The sequence below is a fragment of the Xenia sp. Carnegie-2017 genome, unplaced genomic scaffold, assembly GCF_021976095.1.
Source record: "Xenia sp. Carnegie-2017 unplaced genomic scaffold, XeniaSp_v1 HiC_scaffold_20, whole genome shotgun sequence".
Classification (NCBI taxonomy): Eukaryota; Metazoa; Cnidaria; class Anthozoa; order Malacalcyonacea; family Xeniidae; genus Xenia; species Xenia sp. Carnegie-2017.
The window spans coordinates 695,887-716,468 of NW_025813483.1; the positions used below are offsets into that span (position 1 = coordinate 695,887).

At 35.8% G+C, this 20,582-nt stretch overlaps 3 protein-coding genes, 1 non-coding gene and 1 pseudogene across 5 annotated transcripts; 3 read left to right on the top strand and 2 right to left on the bottom strand.

The window, feature by feature from the left end:
* Window positions 1-1,381: 1,381 nt before the first annotated feature.
* Window positions 1,382-3,330, bottom strand: LOC124443324. The gene is made up of 2 exons (XM_046993828.1): window positions 2,514-3,330; window positions 1,382-1,419 (listed from the first exon to the last, which is right to left on the bottom strand). Exons 1-2 carry the CDS (start codon window positions 3,328-3,330, stop codon window positions 1,382-1,384), a joined length of 855 nt encoding a protein of 284 aa, XP_046849784.1.
* Window positions 3,331-4,407: 1,077 nt separating this feature from the next.
* On the bottom strand, window positions 4,408-5,013 carry LOC124443325. The gene has a single exon (XM_046993829.1). It carries the CDS (start codon window positions 5,011-5,013, stop codon window positions 4,408-4,410), a length of 606 nt encoding a protein of 201 aa, XP_046849785.1.
* A 325-nt stretch (window positions 5,014-5,338) lies between these two features.
* LOC124443326 lies at window positions 5,339-12,039 on the top strand (annotated as a pseudogene).
* Window positions 8,480-8,551, top strand: Trnat-agu. The gene has a single exon. It is a non-coding gene; the product is annotated as a tRNA-Thr (tRNA).
* Window positions 12,026-19,066, top strand: LOC124441948 (tetratricopeptide repeat protein 28-like). Of its 2 annotated transcripts, XM_046992422.1 has the most exons (5): window positions 12,026-14,438; window positions 14,950-15,012; window positions 15,410-15,484; window positions 16,762-16,960; window positions 17,600-19,066. In XM_046992422.1, exons 1-5 carry the CDS (start codon window positions 12,041-12,043, stop codon window positions 18,564-18,566), a joined length of 3,702 nt encoding a protein of 1,233 aa, XP_046848378.1. In that variant the 5' UTR covers window positions 12,026-12,040; the 3' UTR covers window positions 18,567-19,066. The 2 variants fall into 2 exon arrangements, with proteins under 2 accessions (XP_046848378.1, XP_046848379.1); XM_046992423.1 differs by lacking the exon at window positions 15,410-15,484.
* Window positions 19,067-20,582: the final 1,516 nt, after the last annotated feature.

The following is a 20,582-nucleotide window of genomic DNA, read 5'->3' on the forward strand; positions in this document are numbered from 1 at the left end:
CACGGTAGATTTGCCGCTGAGCGATGCATTTTCCATAATTTTGTGATTGTGGGCACATAGGCGATGCATTCAACTTTGAACTTCAAGTTGAATGCATTGTTATTTGATCACTTGATATAACTCGCAATCATTGATCGAAGTCATGGCTGTCGAGAATATCAAACACGATCTGTGTACTCTGCTTCGAGAAGAGAAGTCATTTGATATTAATGAGTGCGTCGAACCTATGAAACGAGAGCTGCTACTTTTATTTCAAAATCCTCTCCTTGGAATCCCTTTTCAAAGGGTAAAAATGGGAGAGATATGTCAAGTGAAATGTTAATACCTAAGCACTTGACAGTTGATTGGCCAAGTGGAGAACTAAGAGCTTTAAAGTAAGTAAATTTACCTTTATGCTTGCATGTTTTAAATGTAAATAGTGTACTCATTTCAGACTCTGAGTGTAGTCGTGTAGATAACGACGAACAATCATCATAAAATATACACGATGTCATATTACTTATGCAGCACTTATACTTGTATTCATATGTAATATAATACAAACTGTAATATGCAGGGGTAGGTGCGATTTTAGTTGCATTTTAGTTTATGTATTGTATGGATTACATTAAAAATGTAATGACTGTATTCCTTCTTCCAATATACTTATGACTTCAGCACGTGAATACTACCGCATGAAACTAACCATCCCTCTTCTTGATACAATTCATGACCGATACTACGAAGCATCGTACGCAGCTCAGCTGATACAATTCATGACCAATACTACGAAGAAGCAGTGGATTTAGCAAACAGAGTAAACGTTGATGAAAAAATTCCTCGACTTTGCAATGTTCAGACAACTCGTGAAAACTATCCTGCACATACAGCACGTGAATACTACCGCATGAAACTATCCCTCTTCTTGATCACTTGATTGAACAGATGGAATTTCGGTTTCCTTCAGAGGTGTGCAATATTTATCGTGGATTCTATATTATACCTAGTATTTTCTCAATTGCAAGGACGTTAATTGGAAGGGAAGAGTTTATGAAGTTTGCTGTTGCATATAAAGAGGATATGCCACACTTTCGGAAAATACATGCTGAATTAGGATTGTGGAAACAAATTGGAAAGGGGCTTTGAGAAAGTTAAGTACGATTCAATTGCCGACACGCTTCGAACTTGTAACAAACTTGCGTTTCCAAATATATTTACAGCGCTTAAGATACTCGCTGTTGTGCCAGTCACTACATGTGAGTGTGAAAGATCCGTTTCTGCCCTTCGTCGAATGAAAACTTGGTTACGTAGCACAATGATCAACGAAAGGTTAAATGATTAGCCCAAGTGCATATTAATGATGATATTAAGTGTGATGTCGAAGAAGTGATTAATACCTTTGCTAGACAAAACCCAACGAGGATGCAATTTCTTGATATCCTGGAGGATAAAGAAACAGATGCTTGACGATGAGCTCCATGAGAAATTCTTAATGCTGATAAACAACATACATTTTCTTTGAGAGTTATCTTGTTTTCAGCCGTTATTGAGAAGACGAAGACCACGTTTAAACATTGATTTTCTTAAACATTCCATCTTTGCTGTGGTTGGAAGAAGACGATCTTTCAACATTGCTTTTATAATTGTTGTCATCTTTGCTGCCGTTAGAAGAAGACCATCTTAGAACATTGCTTTTATTAAACTTTTCATCTCTTTTACCGTTGGAAGAAGACCACCTTTGAACATTGCTTTTATCAATGCTGTTATCTTACAAAAGACGGCTCATGTTATTTTTTCGATAAAATTTACGCTTAAGATTTTTCTGTCACCTTTCCCAAATCGCTGGAAAATGCTTCTCGGATAGTGAAAATTCAAAAATTTTCTGGGGGAGCATGCCCCCAGACCCCCCTAGCGGTGGCTCGCGCCTTCGGCACTCGCAATGCATCGGTCAGCTAAGGAGCTGGATCCGCGCCTGAATGAAACCCTTACCCGAAGTTAGTCGGAATTTTAAAGCTTTATGTTGTAGATATGGCAAAACAGAGTAAGCCATGAGAAAATTCACTCAATTTTCTGTAGGTAGATGAAATTGCAGCTTTTCACAACGAAAATTAGTGCGGTTTTGGGAATTGAGTAATAATTTTTACAGAATGTTTTTTCAATCGCAGCGTTTGTTGCCATGCAAACAAACAAACAAACAACATTTGTATACCGGCCAGTATTAATCCCCGCCAGGGGGGTTGACCGATCCATGAATTTTTCCACGCCAAACGTCTCTATCTCTCGCCATATCTCTCGTTATTCCCATCGCCTTCATATCACTGTTCACAGCATCCATCCATCTCTTTCTCGGTCTACCTCGTTTGCGGACTCCATCAACATTCATATACAACGTTCTACGAATTTCAGCACTTTCTTCCCTCCTTTCCACATGCCCAACCACCTCAAACGCTGGCGCTTTACCCAATTCTCGATACACTCAACACCAACTCTTTCTCTAATCTCTTCACTTCGAATCCTATCCATCAACGTTACACCACACATCATCCTAAGCATTCTCCTTTCCGTCGACGCCAATCTTCTCAGGTCCTCTGCTTTTGGCGCCCAACACTCTGCTCCATATCCCAAAACACTTTTAACACATGCCTTATACAATTCTCCTTTCTGCTTCAACGAAATGGACTTTCCGCACAACATTCCCGACAACTCTCTAAAACTATACCACGCTGCTTGAACTCTGTTCCTCACTGCTTGCTCGCACCCTCCACCATCATTTAACACATCGCCTAGATATTTAAACTCCGATACACCTTCCAAACTCACGTCATCCAGTTCAAACCGTTCAATCGTGACTCGCCCACCACTTCGACACGTCCCGCACTCAAAATCAGTTACTCTTGTCAATGCACCACGGACACCTGAACATCTTCCATGAACCCACTTACTGCATTTCCCACACATTATCGAATTCACTCCAACTCTTTTCCCACACACACCACATGGCCATTTATCACTGTCCTTCGCCTCCACCTGCCTCGAGCATCTCATGCCCTTCGTCTTTGCCTCATTCACTTTCAGTCCCTTGACTTCTATTGCCGTTTTCCATTCTCGGTACCATTCCATGACTTTCTGCTTCGACTCCGCCACCAAGACAATGTCATCTGCATACAACAAACATCCTTCTTTTCTTCTCACTTCCTCTGTCAGTACATCCATCACACAAGCAAACAGTAACGGCGACAAGACTGAACCTTGATGAACACCAACTTTTACCTCAAAAACACCAGATCTAACACCTTCCTCCGTAACCACCGCCTCTACACCTTCATAAGTCTCCATAACTGCCCGAACCATATTCTCTGTCACACTTTCTTACGCAGCGCGTACTCGATCCTGCTTCTCGGAACTCACACCTTCCAATTCCTTCCTCCCTTCTCCACATCTCCTCATCTGCCTCCCATTATGAATACCTCTCCCCATCCATTTCTTCCCTCCTTCTTTCCATTTTCTCTCTACTATCTTCAACGCATGCTCCATCAGCTTAATAGTCCTGTTCCCACATACCGTCGCTGCTCCTTTCCTTTGTACAGCGGGACCACTAGACTCTTTCTCCATGTACTCGGCATCTTTGAGCCCTCAAAACCTCGTTCCATTACACAACTCTCACGCATAGTTCATTGTCCAACATTTCTTACCACTTCACTCGGTCCCGTCGCCTTTCCTTTCTTCATCTTGCACAGAGCCGCCGCCACCTCATCAACAGTCACTATTTCCCACGGCCCCAAACTTCATCCGCTTCCAACTTCCCATTCCACTCATTCTCTACATTCATCAAACGGTCACAGTACGCCCTCCACACTTCTAACCTGTCTTCCACAACACCTTCAACTCCCCATCGTGGTTCTGCGCCGGAGACGCAAAATATCTCCTCTTCTCTTCTTCCAGTTCTAAACAACGCGTTTCGTCCATTCTCCTGCATTTTACGAGCTCTTTCTGATGCCTTTCTTCGCTTTAACCACCTCCTTTCGCGCCTTTTTCTGAACCGGATAATCGATCCTATCTCTGCTTCAGTCCGCCACTTTCTCCACCTTTTAAGCCAACTTCTTCGCGCCAATCACTTCGCTGACTTTGCTGATCCCACCACCATGCCTGTTCTTCTATTACACCGCTTTTACTTTACAACTACCTTCTCCGCCTTTAAACACCCTTCTCAAGCACGTCCATCGCTCTCCACCGTCTCACCTCAACATTCAATGTTGTAATTTCGTCACGGAAACACTGCTTCCTTCATTCGATCGTAACATGGCTTAGCCTGCCTTTACCCTCAACCTTCTTCACCTTCCTGATTCTCCAGTCCATGACCAGCAGCTTGTGCTGGTCACACATTCTTCTCCTGCAATCACTTTGCATCCTTCATTTTCTCTTCTTCATTCACCAGTATATAATCCCCACCGTCCTACTGTCACCAGATTCATACGTCACAAGCTTGCTTTCTTCCTTTATAAACCACGTATTCACTACCACCATCCCACAACTCGCTGCTAACTCCAATATCGCCTCGCCTTCAGCATTCATATCACCAACTCCAAAACCTCCATGCGCACAGTATCCTTTTCTTACGCTTCCCACATGACCGTTCCAATCACCAAGCATCACACATCGGCCTCTAATGTCTGCTCTCACTGCATACACGCTGTCGTAGAACTTTTCCTTCTCCTCCGCACTTCGTCCAACCTGCGGAGCATAAACCACAACGAAACTCATAACTTCGGCCTCAATAACTACATCAACTCTCAGGACTCTGTCCGAAACTCTCTTCACTGCTACAACCGACTTCGCCCAATCCTCTCTTATCGCAAAGCCAACACTATTCGTGCCACTTCCGTTTCCCTTCCAAAACCACTTAAATCTCGATCCATTATCTTCACCCTTTATGACTCTCGTACCTTCATCTTTAAACTTTACCTCCTGAAACCCACACACATCAACTTTCCTTCTCTTCAACATGTCCGCCACTTCTGCACTCCTTCCCTTCATTGTCCCAACGTTCACTGTGCCTACCCGAAGGGTGACACTTCCACCAACATTCGATCCGGAGATTCTTCGCACCCCCTGCCCACTGAAGGGCTGCCGGGACTGGGGGCCATATCTTCTTTTCCAAAGTTCATGATTTTTGTTGGAGCAAAAGTTTTACGGTAGGATGCCCTTCCTTACACCAACCCCTTTTAGTCGTCTTTTAGACACGCAGAGGATACGTTGGCGCAATTCTAAGCCGGCAACCACACGTTTGTTGCCATAGCAAAACGTTAAAGAAACCTTCGCTCAAACAGTCTATGTCAATGGCTTTGTTTTTTATAAGACTATGGGAATACTTCATCTTAAGAAAAAAAATGATGCTGAGTCGATTCCCGGTGATTTAAATCATCATCAAAAGTACGAACTATATAAAATGAACGAAAATATTTTAAGTCATATTTGCTGACGAACTATGACGACACCAAACATACCTTGAATTATTGGTATTCTAAAAAGCATATGAAACTTTTAGCGCTTTGAATATATTTTTGGCCGTTTTTTTTTATAATGAATGTGTTCAACTGATTTGATAATCTTTGAAAGAAGTTTAAATGACAAAGAAGTATAATCTGCCTTCTGAGACCAAAAATGAACATATAGAAAGAAAATGTGAAAAATGTCTTTTTTCATAAAAAGTATGGTTTGAAAATAGAAATCTTTTAAAAAAGAAAACATCATCGTATTAATTAACTACACTAAAGTAAATTATCATCATCATTTTTCTCTGTAATGTCATTTATGACTTTAACATTGTGATAAAAAATATTAAATAATGAAACCAATTTCTAACAAAATTAAATCTTTGTGAATGTGGGCAACAATCACTCGAATTTTTATGATTTTGAAAACATGTGAAGCTTAGTGCAACCTGAATTGAGCTTTACATTGATAGGTTGGAATATTTTCACTATGATCATTGTTTAATTGCTGTCATTCTATTGCGTTCAATATTCCTGTGTTGTGCAATTGGGTTAATATAATTAAAACACTAGAATATAAAAATACTGAAGACATAGAAAAACGCTTTATAGAATCCGCTTCATAGAAAGCAAACCATGCATTTTGTAACAATGCATTAGGAAAATGAAGTTTTTAAAACTGTCACGAACAAAAACAATTAAAATCATAAGGTGTATCTTTGATTTACATAAGAATGTATTCTTAGGAGGATTTAAATTCCATTGCGCAGTTTGATAAATCCTAGAGAAAAGTGAAAGATACTTATAAAGTATTTTTCTTTTACAGTTTGTCTGGGAAATGGAAAGTTTAATTCGTCATCATTAGAAAGAGTGAAAGATAAACGACAAACAAGCATTAAACTTGATCACAAAGTATGGCAGTATAAATCTTTGTCGACATTAAGGGTGAGTTATTGATGTTGCGTTTGTATTGAAATCAAATGCTGGGATGCATACTGGGTTTAACGTACGAATAGATTTTAATTAACATATATGTTATTGATGCCTTGAAACGGCGCAAAAACATTTGAGAATGCAAGCGTTATAATATTTTGAATGTAAAGCATTTTTTGAAGTCTGTGATTGTTCTGATTACTTATATTTTTTTATCGAAAAAAATTGATTTTTTAAAAAACCATGTTTGAGCACAAAACTCCGACGACAATAAAGATCTAGCGTTGGCCATCACTTGCCCTAAATTGCTTGAAATTTTGATAGCATGTACAGCACAGTCCATACCTAAACTCAGGTTGGTTAAGTTATTTGTCCAATGATTATTTTTTCTGTGCAAGGCTTGTTTTGAAGAACTTTCAACAGCGGATACTTCACTGTAAAAAAAATCATGCATTTTTAAAATTCCATTGCCAGCTGTACCAGAGAAGTACTTTGAATAACTAAAATTTGTTGCTCTGTCTGCACTCGTTTTAAATCACGATTTCCAAGACTGTACTATTTTTATATAGCCTATATAAGTGCTATGCATCAATCTTCGTTCACGACAATTGGACATTTACAAAAGAAAAGGATTATTCATTTTAAAATAAAATGGTTTCATATGAAGATTCTAACCTATATTGCTATATTATAATCGTTTGACACTTATGAATTTATTTTTGGCCAGTTTTTTGTCTTTAAATGTTTTTAAATATTTTTGTGGTGACCATAATATTCCTAAAATATTGATTCTTTGTAAAAAAACTACAATATTGATGATCTTTAAAAGAAATCTGAAAGGCTGTAACCAACACAGTTTGCTTGCGGAGAGAAAAAAACAACCTCTTTAAAGTTTGTTACAAATGTTATGTCTATATATATATAACATGCTATAAAATATAACAGTTTCAGAAGAGAAAACCGTATCCACAGTGCAAAAATTATGTATGTTGTTGTCTCCAGTCCTGTCTGTATAATCACGTGAATATTTTTACCTTTAAAAACTTTAATTCATGAGATATAGTACTATTCAACATGGCATATGAAAATTCAAAAAATCTAATTATTTGATTAGTAACTTTTACTCAATGCTCTTGTCATGACAATGAATGTCAAATTCGTGGCTTTTGACTGAATGAAAATTATTTGAATGACGAGACCATATAAGTAACTAGCTTTTAATTAAGAATCGTATGAAACTCTTAGCAATATCAAATGTAAATATAATTTTGGCCTTGCAGTTTTCTTGCTGGAAATATTCAACATATTTTACTGTTTATATACCATAACATTTTTTTCACAAAAAATGTGTTGTCGAAAGTGTTTAAAAGAGGTTTTTGCTTCATCACAACAATAGTCAACATCAACAACCAGCTAGGGTCGTAACGAAATATATACACAATAACCGGAGAGCTCGGAGCCTCCAGTCTATTTATTGTCAATAGCATATGCTAATTATATACAGGTGACTATTATTCGACTATTACATCTTTCTTTCCCGGGAGAATTTTTTTTTATGAAGTTCAACTAAATTATTATAGCCATATCCTTAATATGATAACATTTCTTTAACTATTTAAAATATTTGACTGTTCAAAAAAATATACAACTTAAATCTACTTGAATGTTTTCTTTAACTTCAAAAGTTTAAACGATCTGGGGATTTACTTATCGTTCCAGATCTTGTTCTGATTGGTTCTGAGCTGTTTGAACTTGCTGCAAAAGTCGTCACTTCTTCTCGAAATTGCGTTTCACTATAGCTCTCTGTTAGTTGTGCGTCGCTAGCAGAGTGACTTAATTTCTGGTTTATTTTTCGATTTTCTTCGTTATTACTCTCTCTCTCTCGATTTCCGGAACGTGGAGTAAGTGTCTTCTATTTCTTTTAAAAACGCCAATCTTAGTTTGCATATGAATACTCTGATGATGGCTTTGGAATAAAGTCGAAACACAGTGCCATCCAGTAAACTGCTATAGTGGCGAGAATCTCTCGTCCATACGGAGTTTAAAAGAGATTTGACTCGTCTCCAATCCCTGTGGGCTTGGTAGCTCAACAGGTAGAGCGGCGGACTAGTATCCCGAAGGTGCGAGTTCAAATCTCGTCCAAGTCACATGTTTTCATGTGCATATTAAAAACCGTGTTAGGATTAATATAGTTTGCATATTGTATGATCTAGGAGTGTTAGCTGCACCAACAACAAAAGCAGGCTCACTCCATTGGTCATCATTTTCTGTTTTTATACGAACATGATTTTTTTCTTTAAAACAGGCAAAGATTGAGTAGAGTATCTCCTGTCGTAGTAAAACTTACTTCTGTTCTGGCTTATTCCATGGTTTTCCTTTACTATCTATTTGTTATATAGACGAGGCTCGTTCTTTTGAGGTGTTATCGGAAGAGTCGTCCTAATCTTACGATTCAGTATAACCTCGGATGTACTGTAAATGGTGCATCTCATGGTTGTGGATCAATGTATCATTAAAGCTAAACAAGGATCTTCCGGCCGTAGGATATTCTTTGAAATCTTTACTGCACTCTCAGCCAGCCCGTTAGATTGAGAATTATGGACTTGACCTAATGTGTTTCAATCTATAATTCTTTAAGAAATTACGAAACTCTATAGACGAGAGCTATGGTTCATTATCACGTATAACTTTTGTTGGAACTCCCCATCATGCAAAGATGCATTTTAGCTTGGCTATCACGAAAGTTGCCGTAAACGTCGACAAATCTGTGATTTCTAGATGCCAATTGCTGGAGCTCTTTAATACTTTTAGGTGCATACATGTCAACGATAGCTTTCACCTTTGCTGGGTCTGGAGGCACACCGTTTTTTCCAAATCTGTGTCCTAGGAAATTAACTTCAGTTTGTCCCCACACACTTTTCCAGGTTGAGCCTCAAACCAGTTTGATTGACAGCATCAAGAACTTTCTTTAACTTTCCATCGTGCTCTTCCATAGTGCGACCAGCAACTAAGATTTGTTTATGTTTTCAAACATTAGCCATTCAGAACAAAAGGAGTAAGAAAGTTGCTTTTTGTTTTGAGTCTTTTGGGGAGCTACGTTTTTGAGTAAGTATAAAAACCAAAGATTCATGTAAAGCAACACTTTTTCTTCAAGTTACTCGTGTTAATTTTTGAATTATAATCTAGTAGCGAATTGATAAGTTGTTAAAATTCTATCACTTGCTTGGTGTACAGGAATTACCTATTTTACCAGCGAAATTTACCAAATTTTTACACAATGTAAAATGGATTATCTTAATGAGCTCAAAAAATTATTATTTAACACCTGTCATCTTTTTCTTCTCGGAAATGTGTCGTGTAAACCTCCAGCAAGGCTGCTACATTTTTGCATTTTGCGAGTTCTGATTGTTTAATTGTTAAAAATGTAAAATGTAAAATCTTTGGTTTTTTATTTTTTATAATTTGTTTTACTGGATAACACGAGTAAAAATCGACAAGATACGCTTTTTACTAGCATTTGTATGCGTGAGAAAGCCATTACATTTTATACACTCATGTTGCACCGTAATCACAACTGATTTCAATATAAACTGATAAAGTAAAACATGCATATACGAATATTTAGCTACCTCCCTCAATTATCCATCTTTCGCTGCCCTTACCTACAGATGTATTTTTGACTTCGTTTTTTGCTAAACTTTACAGCTTCGTTTGCTTGGCAGAGTTTAAAAAGTTGTTCAAATAATAGAAAAACTGTTCAACATAATACTTATCCCCGAAACAATGATACTTTTTCCTTGCGCTTCACGTAATAAATAAAATGTGAAATATTTGCTTGTTTTCCATCTAGTTTATAAAGGTTGTTATTTTCCAACAAAAGTACCATAAAGAAAAACTTATCATCAAGCTTCAAAACATTCCAGCAGGAGCATTTGGTCTTAAACACTTCTTTGAACTTGCGTCAAGCTAAAACTTGAGTATGGCTCCTAGTATAAATATAAATGAGACGCGTGGGAAAGTAAAAGATTTGCACAAACGACATTTAGAAATTCAAACAAAAGTACTTGATCCAAATCATGTTGATGTTGCACAAACATACCACATCGTGGATGCAGTTTATTACGAGATGGGAGAGTATGAGAAAGCAAAAGACTCGTATGAACGAACTTCGGAAATTGAAACAAAAGCATTTGGTCCTAATAATTTTGACAGTGCAGCAACATACCACAGCCTTGGAAGGATTCATCATGACAAGGGAGAATACGACAAAGCAAAAAAAATGTACCAACAAGCTTTAGAAATCGAAATTAAAGTAGTTGGTCATGACCATATTGTCATTGCAACTACGTTAAACAACTTGAGCTTGGTTTATCATGCTATGGGAGAGTACGACAAAGCAAAAGATTTGTACGAAAAAACTTTAGATATAGAAACTAAAGCATTTGGTCCTGATTATATTGATTGTGCAGCAACATACAACAACCTGGGAAGGATTTATCATGACATGGGAGAGTACGACAAAGCAAAAGATTTATACGAACGAGCTCTGGAAATTGAAACTAAAGCACTAGGTCCTGATCATATTAAGAGTGCAGCAACATACCACAACCTGGGAACTATTTATCAAGACATGGGAGAGTATGACAAAGCAAAAGATTTGTATGAACGAGCTCTGGAAATTTATACTGAAGCATTTGGTCCTGATCATATTACGAGTGCAGCAACATACCACAACCTGGGAACTATTTATCAAGACATGGGACAGTACGACAAAGCAAAAGAATTGTATGAACGAGCTCTGAAAATTTATACTAAAGCATTTGATCCTAATCATATTAAGAGTGCAGCAACATACCACGCCCTGGGAAGCAATTATCATGACATGGGAGAGTACAACAAAGCAAAAGATTTGTATGAACGAGCTATGGAAATTAAAATTAAAGCATTTCGTCCTGATCATATTAAGTGTGCAGCAACATACCACGCCATGGGAAGGATTTATCATGACATGGGAGAGTACGACAAAGCAAAAGATTTGTATGAACAAGCTCTGGAAATTTATACTAAAGCATTTGGTCCTGATCATATTAAGAGTGCAGCAACATACCACGAACTGGGAAGCAATTATCATGACATGGGAGAGTACGACAAAGCAAAAGATTTGTATAAACGAGCTCAGAAAATTTATACTAAAGCATTTGGTCCTAATCATATTAAGAGTGCAGCAACATACAATGCCATGGGAAGGATTTATCATGACATGGGAGAGTACGACAAAGCAAAAGATTTGTATGAACGAGCTCTGGAAATTAAAACTAAAGCATTTGGTCCTGATCATATTAAGAGTGCAGCAACATACCACGCCCTGGGAAGCAATTATCATGACATGGGAGAGTACGACAAAGCAAAAGATTTGTATGAACGAGCTCTGGAAATTAAAATTAAAGCATTTGGTCCTGATCATATTAAGAGTGCATCAACATACCACGCCCTGGGAAGCAATTATCATGACATGGGAGAGTACGACAAAGCAAAAGATTTGTATGAACGAGCTCTGAAAATTTATACTAAAGCCTTTGGTCCTAATCATATTAAGAGTGCAGCAACATACCACCCTGGGAAGCAATTATCATGACATGGGAGAGTACGACAAAGCAAAAGATTTGTATGAACGAGCTCTGGAAATTAAAATTAAAGCATTTGGTCCCGATCATATTAAGAGTGCAGCAACATACCACGCCATGGGAAGCATTTATCATGACATGGGAGAGTACGACAAAGCAAAAGATTTGTATGAACGAGCTCTGGAAATTAAAACTAAAGCATTTGGTCCTGATCATATTAAGAGTGCAGCAACATACCACGAACTGGGAAGGATTTATAATGACATGGGAGAGTACGACAAAGCAAAAGATTTGTATGAACAAGCTCTAGAAATTCAAACTAAAGCATTTGGTCCGGGTCATATTAAGAGTGCAGCAACATACCACTCCCTGGGAAGCAATTATTATGACATGGGAGAGTACGAAAAAGCAAAAGATTTGTACGAACAAACTTTAGATATTGAAACTAAAGCATTTGGTCCTGATCATATTGAGAGTGCAGCAACATACCACGCCCTGGGAAGCAATTATCATAACATGGGAGAGTACGACAAAGCAAAAGATTTGTATGGACGAGCTCTGGAAATTAAAATTAAAGCATTTGGTCCTGATCATATTAAGAGTGCAGCAACATACCACGCCATGGGAAAGATTTATCATGACATGGGAGAGTACGACAAAGCAAAAGATTTGTATGAACGAGCTCTGAAAATTTATACTAAAGCATTTGGTCCTGATCATATTAAGAGTGCAGCAACATACCACTCCCTGGGAAGCATTTATCATGACATGGGAGAGTACGACAAAGCAAAAGATTTGTATGAACAAGCTTTAGATATTGAAACTAAAGCATTTGGTCCTGATCATCTTACAAGTGCAGCAACATACCACGCTCTGGGAGCTATTTATCAAGACATGGGAGAGTACGACAAAGCAAAAGATTTGTACGAAAAAACTTTAGATATTGAAAATAAAGCATTTGGTCCTGATCATATTGAAAGTGCAGCAACATACAACAGACTGGGAACTATTTATCAAGACATGGGACAGTACGACAAAGCAAACAATTTGTACGAGAGAGCTCTGAAAATTGATACTAAAGCATTTGGTCCTGATCATATTAAGACTGCAGCAACATACAACAACCTGGGAAGGATTTATCATGAAATGGGAAAGTACGACAAAGCAAAAGATTTCCACGAGCAAGCCTTAGAAATTCAAACTAAAGTGTTTGGTTCTGAACATATTAACATGGCGTCAACATACAAATGCTTGGGTTTGGTTTACTGTGACATGGGAAATAACGAGAAAGCAAAAGATTTGAACGAAAAAGCTTTGAAAATTCAAACTAAAATACTTGGATCCGGTCATGTTGGTATTGCAAGAACATACAACAACCTAGGTAGGGTTTATGCTAAAATTGGAGAGCATCAAAAAGCAAAAAATTTTTACAAACAAGCTTTAGAAATTCAAACTAAAGTATTTGGTTCTGATCATGTCGATATTGCAACAACACAAGTCAATCTAGGTAGGATTTATGCTGGAATAGGAGAGCATGATAAAGCAAAAGATTTGTACAAACGAGCTTTAGAAATTCAAACTAAAGTATTTGGTTCTGATCATGTTGCTATTGCAACAACTTACAACAATCTAGGTAGGGTCCATCTTAAAATGGGAGAGCATGAAGAAGCAAAAGATTTGTACAAACGAGCTTTACAAATTCAGACTAAAGTATTTGGTCATGATTATGTCGATATTGCAACAACGTGCAGCAACCTAGGTTGGTTTTATTTTTCTAAAAAACTTTATAAAGAAGCTCAACGCTTTTACGAACGAGCTTTAGATATTCAGACAAAAGTTTTTGGTTATAACCATGGTAACATAGCTACAACGTACAACAACTTAGGTTCAGTTCATCTCACCATGAGAGAATATGCCAAAGCAAAAGAATCGTACGAGCAGGGCATAGAAATTCAAACTAAAGCTTTTGGTTCTGACCACGTATATGTTGCTGCAATGTGCAACAACTTGGGTTTGGTTTACATGAATTTGGGAAAGTACGATGAAGCTAAAGATTTGTACAAAAAAGCTTTAGATATTGGTGCTAAAGCTGAAGTTATTGATACAGCTGCAACGTTCAACAACTTGGGTTGTGCTTACAGTAAATTGAAAGAATATGTGAAGGCAAAAGTTAACTTTGAAAAAGTTTTAGGAACCAAATCAAAAGCATTTCCTCCAGAGCAGTTCAACAACGCTGCAGTCTTCCAAAATTTGATTTTAGTTTGCTATGCAGTTAGAGAAAACGACAGAGCAGAAGATTTGTTCAGGCGAGCTTTAAAATATGGAATTGGTCAATATTTTTTGTCTCCTGAAGAAATTACCAAAGAAGTAAATTCTTACAAATTAATCGACAGTGTCATATTGTTGCCAGGTATGAAGACAATTTTAAATGCAGTATTTAACAATAACATGTTTGTAAATGTAGATCGTCCAGGTTGGTATAGTCTTGAGAAGGACTGTTTTTGTTGTTAATGACTGACATTTCAACAATCTTAGCGGTAGTAATCTTCAGAGTCAAATGACTACCTTTAAGGTTGTCGAAACGTCAGTCACAAACATGTAACGATACTCCCGGGTTCAAACCATTTACGTTATTTAACTACTGTTGTATAGCACTTTTTGTTAAAAAAAATTTGCAGTCAAAAATTTTCCAACTTTAAGAGGAACATTTTTTTCTTGAAACAAAAGATAGTATCTCTAAACAAAAATTTATGTAGCGTAATAAATTGTTGCAGACAGCAATTTACCGTAATTTTGGGAATTTACAATAATCAAATCATATTTTTTCGTGGAATATATTTTTATGTACAAGAAATATATTTCCTTTTTTATAAATTACCGCATGCTGGGAATAATGTCATATTGTACGAATTATCGTTTAGATTTGGCAACAGATGAGTTTTTTATAAGTTCAATTTTCCATGCTGAAGAAAACAGAAAACAAGGTAGCTATTTATATGGTTTTTTAACGATCACACTGTTGAAGTTAAAGATTAAAAATTTGACTAAGTCATATTTTACATGCAGTTTTTATTATTAATGAATTAAAAGATTTCTATGGAAAGATTTAAGTATGTATAGGTTATCGTCTTAGACATTTTGCACATCTTGCTCATTAAAACATTTGGGACCATTAATTTAAGAAGTAGGCAGTTTTCGATTGATCACAACAGATTAAATGACAATTTTTCGACAATTCTAAGATAGGGATTGATGAAATATTTTTCAGAAAACATTACCGGAAAAGTGTCTCTACCTGACCCACTGTTTATTCTGAATTTAAAATTATATTAAAATAAGCTCTCTGATATAAATTAATTTCCAACCATTGGCCTTCATCAGATTTTGGAATTGGAAAATTTTGTCCATCCACTGAAGAAATTATTGAAGAAGTTGACAACATGAAATTGTTGCCAGGTATGCAGAAAATCTTGTGTAGATTATATGTAAGCAATATTTATCTTTTGTCAAGATTTAATGCACATGTAAGGAAAGATTGCAAAGTCACGTTTGAATCATATCAGTTTGTTTCTAGTTCAATCATATCAATTTGAAGTTGAAAAAATAAAAATGATCATTTGTTGATGACGAATCTGGATGTTACGGCAACTCTAATAATGAGAGAGCCATTAATCACAAATCTAAGATATAAACCTTAATAACAATCAATATCTAAAGAAATGAACAAAGAAAAATATGTCACTATAGCCTTCCATATAATAAGCTGGCTACAGTATCTGAAACACCACCTGTTGTTTTGAGATTTTAATAGCATGAGCATGTTTATCGGTGAAAACACATAGTACCAATAACATTGTCACATCTAAATGCAATAGAAGTGAGTTTTGAGTTTCGAATCTAAATCAATTTACTGAGTCATATGAATGAGTAATGTGCACATTTTGCAGAAAAGTCAAGTGTCAGAGAGGGATAACAATGATTAATTTTGATCCACCACCGGCATTTATGCAAACATCAAAAAAATGATTGGAGTATTTCTGAGAAAAAAAAATTCTAAATGCTGTAATCTGGAAACTACGTACTCCAATTCATTTTTGTATCTTTAGATTTCACATCTTATCAAATCTTTTTACAAAAATGGTTCAGACAGAAGTCATACAGTAGCTACGTACGGAAGAACCTAAAATACACACTAAAAAGAATATAAAATGTCTAGTGGAAATTTTTTTCAGCTTTCAGAAATCAATTAGCTAAGCTTTTGAATAATATAAACGTGCATTAACATAAAAACAGTTTGATCATTATGATTGCATTATGCAATCTTAGTGTTTTAAATATCAAAAGTAAAACTACTGCACAGTCCTCAATATATTAAGTTAAGTAATGCCAAAGTACTTCCGATTGACTGCAATGGTTTGAAACTGGAAGTAGTTATATTTTAATCTTGTTCATGGCATGCATTGATACATTTTGGCACGTTTTGGCACCATCACACTTTTTATATGTAGCTAATTTATTCACGAGTAATGTTTTTACTTATAAACCTTATTTCTTGCTTTTAGTATCTATAGAAGTACTTTTGCATGGTTTTATTCATGCCATTGGTTATTATGCTATAATTTGCTTTCGTGAAGAAATTATGCATACTTACAAAATCCACCACTAATGACTTATCTACCAATATTGACTATAAACATCGTAAAATATTTACTACGTAATTGCTTTAATTTTAGAAAAGGACATCGACTGTACAATGAAAGCAGTGGCAGATTTAGATCCTACTGTGGACACATCTATGGATCCTGCCACCGAAATGAAGAAACCTGATATATCTCTTGATGATGATGTAGACGATGACGACGAATTCTTTGAGAAGAATTTTCTTGACGAAGACTACGGTATTCGAGATGATGTTCGTAAATTATTAAAGAGGTTTGTCTCAAAGAAATTTACCCAACTTCCTTTATAAATGTTGACTTAAAGAGCATATTTAAAACGGTCAACGCCACTATAACCTATGTAATTTCAACAATGAAAAAAGTTGTAAAAAAGTTTATACATGACACAATAGTTACATTCCTTGCGAACAAACTGAACAGTGTCAAATAGTTGTGAGAAATAGTTACTTGCGCTAAACTTTTAGTAACCACTCATCATGGCGAACACTGTCATCAATACAATATTTATATATTTTGCCATACAAAGTTCTCTTCTCTTTTATATAGTTAAAGTTGCACTTTTTAGCATTCTAGCAGAAAAAACAGGTCGCATTGAAAGGATGCTCAATAACTATGCAAAGTAAATTCACGCGTAAATTAAATCTTTCTGTGTTCACTGATTTTGACTTTTTCCCGTGTACTAAAACTCAGGTTGCAAATTTCAGTCGATAATAACATTAAAAACAACATGATTTAGCGCTACTTTCACCTCTGAACAACTTTCTTTTAATGTATCATTAATTTGATTTTAGCATTTTCTATGAATGACAGGAAAATTGTCAAACATAATTCTGATTAATACATGTTGTTTTTGTTGTACCTAATTTATTGAATATCATTATATATTATGTAGATTACCTTGGATTTGTGGTGGATATGGTGTACGATGGGATTCCCCTCTATCTTTGTATGTGACTGTGGCAGCTGAAAGACAGAATGATGAAGATGCATTAAGAAAAGAAATTAATGAAACTTTTGGATGGAAAGCTTCTCCTTACTTTGAATTTGAACCAGAACCAAAAGAAAAATCGCAGTTTCGATTGTTGTCAGACCTTAAAGTAGTAAAAAGAGAAAACGGTCCAAATCCAATGAGTAAAAAGAAGGACAAAAAAAAGATTATTGAAGCAATGGCAAAAGGTTCTGTCACAATGTTTTGTAACAAAGACAAGAAACACTACGCTCTGACTTGTTTTCACAATTCATGCATTACTGACCGACAAGCAGCTGGTAACGAATTCAATTTTTCGCACATCTGGGAAGATATAAGACAATTATGCGAGAGAATTTCTAGAGGAGAAATTCCAGATGAAAATAGATATTATTACGTTCCTCTTATGGGTAAAGAAATAAAACTTGGAGCTCCTTGTTTTCGATCATTTAATGAAAACACTGACATCATGGCCATTGAAGTGCTTGATTGTAAAAAGATTACTCGCACCCTTCGCGAAATCACGGAGACTGATTGGAAAACAGTTAAAAATCAACTAAAGAAAAGAAATGCTAATGTTCGGAAACGAGTTGGAGGTGCTGTAGGAAAAATTTTAGACATTAGCTATTCACACATATGCAGAAAAAGCAGACGTGATATCTTTAGCAACGTTATCACCATTGAATGCGACCGTCCTTTTCTTAAAGATGGAGATTCTGGAGTGTTAATAGATTTCTACAATGAGGACAAAGACGAACACATACCTCTGGGTTATGGAGTCTGCGAACATAAAAAAGATGATGGAAGAATTGTCTATATAGCATTTAGATTGGACGTCGCATTGAAAAATCTAAACTTAGAAAACTGTCGTTGGTACTTGGAGGAGGCATAAAGAGTGATCTTGCTCTTATTTAATGAAGTTTGGACTGAGAATAGTTTATATTCATGTTTTTATTAGTTGCGAAAGTACTTTTTCGTATTCACATACATTGATTTAGGTTTATTGTGTTTATTAATTACTTATTTCACTTTGTTTTCTTATTATCGTCATTTTGGTGTCATTGGTGAAATGTTCATTTTCACTGTCACTTGTATTCACTATTCACATATTTAATGCACAATTTTTGTTGTTATAATTTATATTTTTCTTCCTAAATCCATAATTTCTCTGTAAATTTATGATTGGAGTTGAAATTACGAAATCTTAAATGAATTTCAGTTAGTCAAAGTTCAATTTTAGGTGAATGATAAAATTTTACCAGACTCTGACAACTATATTTACCATCTCAAGACTATATCTTCAATGTGTAAGTATTTTCTGCATGGCTATTGTTGTAGTTAAGCTAATCATTTTTAAACAAATAATCATTATGTACTCGCCTATAAGAAAAACCCAGTCAAACTGAAGACAGCATAAGTTTGCGGAAACAAATTTAAAATAAAAACTATTGTCGTTTGTCTGAATTCCGGAATGTCTTAAGTTATACTAACAAATGAATAAAATATGAACTAAAATCAACAGCCCCAGGACTTTCTGCACGTACCGCCGTTTAGTTTAGCTCAGAATGCAACAAAAATGCTCGTATAACATCATCAATCATTTCTTTAACGCTCAACTGGTGGCGGTGTTCAAATTCATTTTTGACCACAATATTTCCATGGGAGAACACGTTCCAAAAAGAATAACGGAGTTTGTCATCATTGAACGAAACATCTTATTATCATCATTTTGGTGTCATTGGTGAAATGTTCATTTTCACTATATCATGTATTCATTATTCACATATTTATTGCACAATTTTTGTCATTATAATTTATATTTTTCTTTCCACATCCATAATTTTCTCAATAAGTTTATGATTGGAGTTGAAATTACAAAGTCTTAAATGAATTTCAGATAGTCAAAGTTCAATTCAGGCGAATGATAAAATTTTACCATACTTTAACAAATATACTTACCATCTCAACACGATATCTTCAGTATGTAAGTATTTTCTGCGTCGCTATTGTTTTATAGTTGAGCTAATCATTTTTAGACAAATAATCATTATGTACTGGCCTGTGAAATAACCCAGTCGAACTGAAGACAGCATAAGTTTGCTGAAACAAATTTAAAATTGAAGCAATTGTCGTTTATCTGAATTCTGGAATGTCTTAAGTTATACAAACAAATGAATAAAATATAAACTAAAATTAGCAGCCACAGAACTTTCTGCACGTACCGCCGTTTAGTTTAGCACAAAATACAACAAAAATGCTCGTATAACATCATCAATCATTTCTTTAACGCTCAACTGGTGGCGGTGTTCAAATTCATTTTTAACCACAATGTTTTCATGGAAGAATACGTTTCAAAATGAATAAAGGTTTCGCCAGCGTTAAGCGACATATCTTATGAGTCATCGTTAGAGTACAAGATACAAAATCTTTACACATGTAGATAGCATTATTTATTCCATGTCATTAACTCAAAAACGCTAGTTTACAAAGAAAAGATCTGATTTCAATTTTTTGTGTACAAGTTAGGCCTGTTTCAAACGTCGAACTTGACATGCACCGAACGCATTAAAAACAAAAGAAAATGAGATGAACTTCCTCATTGTCTTTTGTTTTAAATGCGTTCGGTTCATATAAAGTTCCACGTTTGAATATAGGCCTTAATTTCATGGCCCTCATGTTAGACGGTTTTAATAAAGCATTTTTCACATTTACAATGCAAATGTCATCCAATATGACGAACATTTCATTGTTCTCTCTCTCCCCAGAGAATGATTAATTTACTTACATTAGCTACAAGTCAAAGCTACTGCTAACAAAACCACTAAAAATCATAAGGTGTGTCTTTGATTTAAATAACAATCTCGTCTTCAACTTCTTTAATCTTCAGACTTCAAAGAAAATCATGCTT

Excerpts from the sequence above, each read along its gene's own strand:
- LOC124443324 (XM_046993828.1), bottom strand. The coding sequence starts at position 3,330 with ATGGTTCGGGCAGTTATGGAGACTTATGAAGGTGTAGAGGCGGTGGTT. Across the intron at positions 1,420-2,513 it reads AATGCTTAGGATGATGTGTG|GATATCAAGAAATTGCATCC; the intron begins GTGTAACGTTGA and ends TTTATCCTCCAG.
- LOC124443325 (XM_046993829.1), bottom strand. The coding sequence starts at position 5,013 with ATGAAGGGAAGGAGTGCAGAAGTGGCGGACATGTTGAAGAGAAGGAAA.
- LOC124441948 (XM_046992422.1), top strand. The coding sequence starts at position 12,041 with ATGGGAGAGTACGACAAAGCAAAAGATTTGTATGAACGAGCTCTGGAA. Across the intron at positions 15,485-16,761 it reads CAACATGAAATTGTTGCCAG|AAAAGGACATCGACTGTACA; the intron begins GTATGCAGAAAA and ends CTTTAATTTTAG. Across the intron at positions 16,961-17,599 it reads GTTCGTAAATTATTAAAGAG|ATTACCTTGGATTTGTGGTG; the intron begins GTTTGTCTCAAA and ends TATATTATGTAG.